General features: G+C 39.4%; 1 protein-coding gene across 2 annotated transcripts; it reads right to left on the reverse strand.

Annotated features, from left to right (window-relative positions):
- Positions 1-2,298: 2,298 nt before the first annotated feature.
- Positions 2,299-8,596, reverse strand: aar2 (AAR2 splicing factor). Of its 2 annotated transcripts, XM_082145215.1 has the most exons (5): positions 8,498-8,596; positions 7,247-8,005; positions 5,154-5,383; positions 2,525-2,698; positions 2,299-2,439 (listed from the first exon to the last, which is right to left on the reverse strand). In XM_082145215.1, exons 2-4 carry the CDS (start codon positions 8,001-8,003, stop codon positions 2,531-2,533), a joined length of 1,155 nt encoding a protein of 384 aa, XP_082001341.1. In that variant the 5' UTR covers positions 8,004-8,005; positions 8,498-8,596; the 3' UTR covers positions 2,299-2,439; positions 2,525-2,530. The 2 variants fall into 2 exon arrangements, with proteins under 2 accessions (XP_082001341.1, XP_082001340.1); XM_082145214.1 differs by having other exon boundaries at positions 2,299-2,698.
- Positions 8,597-8,647: the final 51 nt, after the last annotated feature.

Here is an 8,647-nt window from a genome sequence, read left to right on the forward strand (position 1 = left end):
GTGATGGAGTCCGGTTGTCTCCTAGTGGAAGCGTTCGGGACTGCGCCCAAACAGAGTCTTACTGAAAGCTCATTTTTTGAGATATAAACCTAAAATTTTAAACACAACTTGTTCAGATTTTTGCCTTTCATTTTCTTGCAGTTTTAGAGTCCAACATGTTTTGAAAATATACATTTTATATAAAATATGAATAATAAAACATTTTCATTGTACATTTTCATAAACTCAAATATATAACTTTTTTTCTGTTTCACTTTCTTAATTTATTTCACTTCTACAAAAATGTAAAATGTCTTCTTTAAAACAAGACCAATCTTACGTCTATATTCCCAAAATAATTCTTGAATTACAACCATTTAAGTTCGGAATGTGCATTTTCATGTCCATTAACTTAAAAAAAATATGTTTTTTTAGGTTTTATTTGTAGTAAAACCATGGTTCATTTCATAAGGGATAGCTCTAGTATTTGAATGTGGATGGCATAACATGAGAAGTGTTAGGTTCATGTCATTTATTGCATCTTGTCTAATCCGAGCACAGTTTGAGACAGCAAAAAAACAAAACAAAGAAATGTATTTTATTAGGGGACACAAGATTATAGAGTTATAGAAGCATCTGAGAACCAGGACACTTCAGTCTATTTAATCTTTATTTAATCTCATTGCTGTCTAAAAGAGACAAAACTGAGAAATAAGGGGAGAAAAGGCACTGATCCAGCACTGAAAACTTTGGCACTAATTTCAATAAAATTCCACAGGACAGACATCATCTGACTAACCCGAGAAACCTGGAGCAAGCCACACCTGACCGGAACAGTGTGGTACAGATACACTCCAAAGACAGCTGTCATTGACCAATCAACTATTTAAATCAAAACTCATCTCTTCCATGAGCACTAAAAACTCATCACAAAGAAATCTGTGCTTTCACTTTCCTCTAATCCCTCCTCATTATATCTTGTGCTGCTCCGAGCAATGTCTGAAACTGTATTTTGAGCACTTCCTGTTTGTCTCTTCACGATGAATCGCTTGCTGTATTCCTCATTTGGAAGTCGCTTTGGATAAAAGCGTCTGCAAAATGAATAAATGTAAATGTACATAATTTAAACAGCATAAAGCAATATCAGTGATGATGTTTAAGTGTCAGTGCTTTGATATGAATCTAGTGACGATAGTATTATTATATGATTGATATTCCAGGGTGTTTTTATCATGATGGTCAGTGGTCTGATGGAGACTGAGGGGTGTGTGTTTGCTTTGGCAAACCCTGTGTGATGAAGATGAACGCCTCATGTTTACTCAGTTAACCAAACAGAAAACCTGATTCAAATACATGTGAATGATTAAATACATAATTGCTGCAAACTCATGCCAAGAAAATATTACGTTGAGGGAAGTGCCTAAAAAAAAAAAAAGATCATAAAAAACTATAATAAAACTGAAGCTTTTTTTCTTTTTTTAATAGCATGAATTTGTTGGCAACTGCTAGGAAAGTGATTGAAAAATGTCCATGAACGATTAATAGTCTATATTGCGTAATATCCTCTAGTTTTGCACCAAATTCTAGTCCTGAAATGGTTCTAAATCCGATTCTTTGTCCATATGATTTGTTCATCCAGCTGGATAATCTGGATGCACATCTCTTCCACGTCACATGACTCGAGGAACCACTCATGTCCAGAGCACAGACGTGTGGGACGAGTTACACGCGGACACTTAAGATTCTGGGTTTGTTTTAATCTACTATACATGTGAGCATTAATAATAGTAATGTGTATCTTGGCAAACACCTTTAATAAACAGGAAGACTTTGAAAGGAGTGACAGGTTTCTTGTTCCGATGATATTGCAAATACACACCATGAATGACAACATAATATGTGACCTGATCCAGCAAAATGAGTCACAGTGACCCAAAATGTGGTATTAATGGAAAGCTTTCAAATGATATCTTAGTCAAAGTCATACCTTGAATGGTTGTAAAGATATACACATTTGAATTATGGTCGTCTGCCCTCTTTTTCCAATTGAAAACCTGAGAAAATCGCTTTTAAAGTTTTTTGCCCGTTTTTTGTTGATATCTTTCAAAATCCATTGCATTTAAAGGGATAAACTATTTATTTTACAGCTTAATTTGACCAAAGATATATATAAAAAGGAACAACAATTATAAACAGCACGTTTCACAAAATATAAGACTGTTCGGTATTCTGGGTCAAGACAGCAAAATATGTGTACTAGCCTGCCCTCTAGTGGCTGTATATGGTGTTCAGGGACGTAAAAACACAAATCAAGAACAATGACGTGAAAGAAAGCTTTAATAAAAAATTAAATGGTCAAAGAAAAATGACTTCAGAAGAACAGGGGAATATCCAGATGCTGTAGTATGTGATGAATGTAGTCTGAAAAGATCCTGAACTGTGGTTCTGAATCCCTCGGGAAGCTCCTCAGTCCAGGGCGAGTCCCTCGGGAAGTCCAGGGCGAGTCCCTCGGGAAGCTCCTCAGTCCAGGGCGAGTCCCTCGGGGAGCTCCTCAGTCCAGGGCGAGTCCCTCGGGAAGCTCCACCACCACTGGAGCACATTCATCAGGATCCGCATCGAAGTCCCAACGGAATTTTTTGGTCAGATGGACTTTAAATTTTTCAGCTCTTTTCCGTAATGTGCTGTCGACCCCGGGACCGCTGGCAAACTGGAAGAAGTCCTGGAACGCACCAACAGGAGAAAAAGAGATGATTAGTTAGTTACATTAAAACACACACTCTGTTTGGCAAAAGCATCATGAAAGAGAGCTGACCAGTCCAGCTCCACATCGCCCATTCACAAATTATTATTTTTTTTGGTCAGCTGAACCCATTTTACCTCAAATATTTACTTGAAAGTAATATTTCAAAAAATGTACCGAACAATTATTAATAATTAAACGTTCACACCTTTACAGTTCTCTGATGTCGGTAATGGCCACTGAAGTGAAAGTAAACATAATTATTATTTTTTTTATTATTATTTTGATTGTTTTATTTTAAATATATAGTGTCACACACCCACGTCATCCGTAGGTGCGTCGGATAGAAGTTAAAGGGATGGTTCGGAGTAATTTCAACCTAGGGTCGTCAGCACCATGACCTCGAGCCAAACACCCGCACTAAATTACCGCACTAATAATGTCCAGAATGGTACCAAACTTCTACACTAGTATAGGTTCTACTCATAAAACGAGGCATTGGAGAGTTTGTAAGTACATCAGGAGTTTATTTAAATAACACTTGTCTGATGGCTAATGCTACCACTAGCCCGGACACCGACGTCACTTCCGTTATTTGGGAAAAGCCTGTAGAAGTCCTGGCAGAAAGCGATGCATAAGGATGTAGTGTAACGACGCCCAGTTCCAGGAATGCACTAATATTTTGTTGGCAATACCAGTTTGCAACAATTATTAGTTAACACTAAGTTGTCCACATTTCGGAAAAAATTATAAAAAAGTTTGGATATATTTCTATGGAGTGTTTCTAAATTCACTAGCTTTTCCCTTACACTTGTGTGAGTTTTGCAAAGGACTTTTACGTGCTTTTCCCAAACCACTGAAGTGATGTCGACGTCCGGGCTAGCGGTAGCATTAGCCGTCAGGCAAGTGTTATTTAAGTAAACTCCTGATGTACTTACAAACTTTCCAATGCCTCATTTTATGAGTACAGAACCTATTTGTACTAGTGTAGAAGTTTGGTACCATTCTGGACATTATTAGTGGAGTAATTTACCAGATACATCATTAGCGCCTGCACTAAGCCATTCGGCTGATATCTCTAAATAAGCTCTAACTTTAATAATGTTCAACCAAGGGGAAAAAGGCTTCTGGGGGGGGTGCTGAAGTCACTATATGAAGAAATATCCTGGCATGTTTTCCTTAATTTCTTTTTGACTGAAAAAAGAAACACATGAACATCTTGGATGACGTGGGGGTGAGGAAATTATCAGGAAATTTTAATTCTGAAGTGAACTAATCCTTTAACAAGTAAAAAGGGTTTATTTTGATTTAAAGGGGTCATATAATGGTACATGCACTTTTACAAGTTGATTGTACTGAAATGTGTGTTGGCAGTGCCTGTACACAACCATCATAAAATGATAAAAATCCATCCAGTGGGTTTTTTTTAATCTTCTTTTATGTTTCCCCTCATTTCAAATCAAGCTGTTCGATTTTGTGACATCACAAAATCGACGTCCCTCCCACGACTGTTGATTGACAGTAGCGTTTCAACACAGCCCCGCCCTCGTGCCCTCGTGAGCAAGCTGTCAATCATAACCCGCGCGGACCGGCGCGTCATTGTTGATAGCTGGAGCACTGAGCAGAATGGCGTCTAAGCGAGTGTGGTGTTCTGTTCTTGGGTGTAATAAAGAACACAGCATCATTTTGATGTTCCCTAAATCCGTACAGCTGAAGACGCAGTGCCTGAGTTTGTTTTCAAAAGGAATATTCCCCACGATCAACGTCAATGCTTTCATGTTTGCGCGAATCATTTCACCAGACTGCTTTACAAACGAGGATCAGTATAAATCTGGTTTTGCTAAAAGCTGTTCCTGAAAAAAGGATCGGTACCAACTTCGTGTTCCTGCTGCACCTCCAGAAGAACTGAAGTAAGTGTAACGTTTTATTAAGCTTTATATTAATATTTATATTAATCTTTGTAAATCACTTGCACGCTTCACGATGAATGCGGCTGTTTACACTCAGGGTACATTACGGCATGTTTTCTATGTACGACGTTCCCAATATAATGAATAATCCCACGTTTATAATGAACAACGCGTTATGGTTATTGTGTTATTATTACAAACGGTGTATGCACAGAACAGAGGGGCGGGGTCAGCATAGCTCATTATCATTTAAAGACACATGCACTTAAACGGCGTGCTGAAAACAGAGCTGTTTTTGACCAGGTTAAAGGAGTGTTTTCTTACAATACTAATGAGAATTTTCAATTAAAGTATATTCCAAACTTTTAATTTAGACCCTAAAGAATCATATTAGCTTGTACAAAAATGGCATTATATGACCCCTTTAATGTTGACTTTAAGACGACCTTGAATGGCTTTGCTCATGTTCCTCTTCTGTTCTAGCTGAAACAAGGATTGGGAGAGGGAAAGCATGTGAACCGCACCTGAAGTGTGGAGGTGAGGAAGTTGTTCTGGGACACGATGTCCACGAAGAAGTCGGGTGGGATTTCTCCCAGTTGGTGGTAGAGCACAGCGATGAGGCCGAGGTACAGGTCCCTGCGCTCCCTCAGGGCCTCCTCGCAGCGGCACAGCAGGGCCAGCAGGCTCTTCCAGTGCTCGAACGCCTCGTACACGTTCCCCACCAGGAAACACACGAACGCAAACTGCAGCTCGCCTACACACAGCAACACACACCACCACGCTTTCACCACAGTACTTAACACTTAGAGTTTTATATTTGTGTTATCGGGTCATTTTTGACTAAAAACACCACAAGTCAAAATGACCGGTCTACAAAAACCTACTTATAAATCTCTCATTATGCTGTTATTGCAAACTATTGGATTCAATCTTTTGTTTTCAACTAGAAAACTACTTTTCTACTACTTTTTTTTTAACCTAATTTGGTAAAAAATAACCATCCTTTTAAATAGCTTGTAAATCTCACCAAATACTGGATTCTATTTTTAATGCAAATTTTGGGATATTATATATAAAAACATTTATATAAAGAAATGCTGGATGGAAATGCCAAGATGTGCATAAATTCTAAAAATGCTCATTAAAAACATGTGAGCTCAATTGAGGTGGACACATTTTTCATCCGATAAGAAGACATGTGTATAAACTGTGATAGAAACACATTTACTGAATAAATCCCTCAATGCACTACAAAAAAGAACTTAGCCTCAGCAGAGGCTGTTAATTGGTTAATCGCAGCATCCCAAATGTTGGTTTGGTGGATCAGAGTCAAAGTCTGTGATCAGAATGATTTGGTTTAATTCCCACCAGAAGCGTCTCACACGATTGTGTTCACAAACATCCCGTTTCGGAAGCCAGTTTCTTCCCAGATTGCAGCAACATCCAGATATTTTGCGCCACTTTCCCAGGAAGTGACGATTTTGTTCTCTTGAACACATGGGATGGAAACGCTGCTTTATTCGAAAATGTTTAATGCGATATTGTACAACTTAAATGTGCAACTTTGTACGGAAGCACAGCTATTACTTCAGCTGGACTGTGACACTATTTTCTTCTGGAAACAAACTTTGTTGCATTATTTCCCTGTTATCTCTGTAAAGCTGCTTTGAAACAATCTGTATTGTAGAAAGCGCTGTATAAATAAAGGTGACTTGACTGACTACTGAGGTGAATAAGCTCAGATCAACAAGGCCTACGATCAATCAGATCCAAATAGAAATACAAAACTTGTGCCAAATGAAAGAAAACAAGTTGACAAAAAGACTGAATCCAGTATTTGGTGATAGTAAAGCCTAACGAGAGATTTACAAGCTATTTTAAAGGATGGTTATTTTTGACCAAATTAGGACAAGGATTTTCAGCACAGCACAAGGAAAAGTGGTGCGTGCATCAATACAAACTAGGGCTGTAACAATATACCGTGTCACAATCTATCGCAATACAAAAATACAACAGTATGTATCGTGGATAGTTCACCCAAAATAATAATTATGAAAATCAAGTTTTCAGAGTTTTAGTGTCAGTACTACATTAAACTACTGTACTGTATATAATGTTGAGTATAATGTATAATAATGCAATGGAGGAATGTGGGTGTGTCCTGATAATGTCAAATGTCTGATGTTGAAAGATGTATTAAGAAAAGATATCATCAAAAGATGATAATTCTGTATTTTCAGCTTCAGAATCATGAATATTGTTATTCTGGTGTCTCTATTGTCCTGTGCTTTGGGTTTCCAGCACCAAGTACAAGTCTATTCATTTACACACTCAATGTAAAACCAAATTTACCATTTTAATCAACAGTAAATTTTTTGTTAAACTTTTATCATTTGTCCTGGAGTATCGCAATAATATTGTATTGAGAGTTCAATATCGTGATATGTATCGAATCATGAGAGTATCGTTACACCCCTAATAAAAACCAATGACAACACATTATATTACAGGACAACAAGACCTAATCACAACCACATGTCATGGGCTTTTATGGCCATTCCTGAAAGTTTAACAACATGATGTCCGGTTAGGAAACTGAACAGCAACCAATGCTCACCTAGTACATCGAGCGGTTGCTCTTTATAATGTCTCTCCAGCATGCAGTTGAGGGAGTAGGTCCAGTCCATGCTGTACTGTGTGATCTGAGCCGGGGTCGCCCCGGGAGGGTACGCCTGTTCGGGGATTTGGGAGAAGCGCAGCGCTGTGCCTTCCCTGTGCTTCATCCGGGGCAGTCGCTCCAGGCCCTCCTTCATGCTCTGGCACTCCTGATCGTGTCGGGGCAGGTTCTGCTCGGCCCGGTCTTTAGTGTGGGTCAGCTGTAGTTCTGGGATCACGTCGCTGAAGGCACACACGCGCCCGCTGAGGGGCTGAAGAGCGCTGGCCACCTCCTGACTGAGTCGGTCCGTCAGCGAGACCCACTTCCGGAGGGTGTCGTAGGGATACGGGCCCAGATACCCATCCAGCTCCCGGAGATTGGCCCTTACGCGCTCCACCTCCTCCGTGCTCTGGGAGATCTCCAGGTCATCTTCAGTCTGGTTCCAGTGGGCCACGAGCACCTCACGGGGTTTCAGGGACAGGAACAGGCCTGTTTTGGGGCTGATTTCGCCACAGGCCCCACTCGTGCTGACGGAGCAGTAGTGGAGGAAGTGGAGCCCGGGAGGAATCATCTTCACCCCGCGGAACCGGGGGCCCAAAGTCCAGGTTTTGTAGTCGAGCCCCAACTCTGTTCCCTCAGGAACACCGAGTAAGACAAGAGTGGCTCCTTCTTCAAATAAGCCCCGCGCCACTTCAGGGTCCATCTCTGTTCCTGCCATATCTGTGTACAATAGTGATCACACACAAAATGACTGTACATATAGTTACATGTGACTGGACTCACATTACAATGAATGATAATAACTATTTCAGATATTGTCATTTGTCTATGTCATAAGAGATCACTGTGTCCGCTCTAGAAAGTTGTGCATTAAAAACTAATCAATTTTATGGATGTACAGAAAGTTCATTATCGATGACTCTTTGGCAAGAAATATATTCAGTTGACAAAATATGGACTAATTTATGGCAGATTTAGCATCAGAAGTCAATGAGTATGAATACAAAGTTCAAGATTTAGCTTTAGCTTCTTAAATGCAATGTAAAAGACATTATAATTAATACAATATTAAGGCAAGGCACTGTGTGAGTAAGCAAGCTAGAAAATATGTTTCCATAATAATGTAAATAATTAAATAACCACCAATAGCAAAACTAGGGTAAAACATGAATATGTCGTAAACATAAGAGCAAAACAGAAAACTCATAATACCAAAACAACCGCGCTCAGTCACAAATCCAGCATTTCTGCGTAAAAGCCATGTGTGAATCAACAAGAGAGAAACTTCCGTTTAAAAGGCAAAATAAAAGCCCTACTTTACAGTTTAACACAAAATCCTTCTGCAGTTGTTTATAGTGGAAA

This window comes from Leuciscus leuciscus (genome assembly GCF_965113295.1).
Source record: "Leuciscus leuciscus genome assembly, chromosome: 18".
In the NCBI taxonomy this organism is placed as follows: Eukaryota; Metazoa; Chordata; class Actinopteri; order Cypriniformes; family Leuciscidae; genus Leuciscus; species Leuciscus leuciscus.

Coding starts and splice junctions, on each gene's coding strand:
- aar2 (XM_082145215.1), bottom strand. CDS start 8,003: ATGGCAGGAACAGAGATGGACCCTGAAGTGGCGCGGGGCTTATTTGAA. Junction 5,384..7,246: donor GCAACCGCTCGATGTACTAG/GTGAGCATTGGT, acceptor TGCTGTGTGTAG/GCGAGCTGCAGTTTGCGTTC. Junction 2,699..5,153: donor TCCTCACCTCCACACTTCAG/GTGCGGTTCACA, acceptor GGTGCGTTCCAG/GACTTCTTCCAGTTTGCCAG.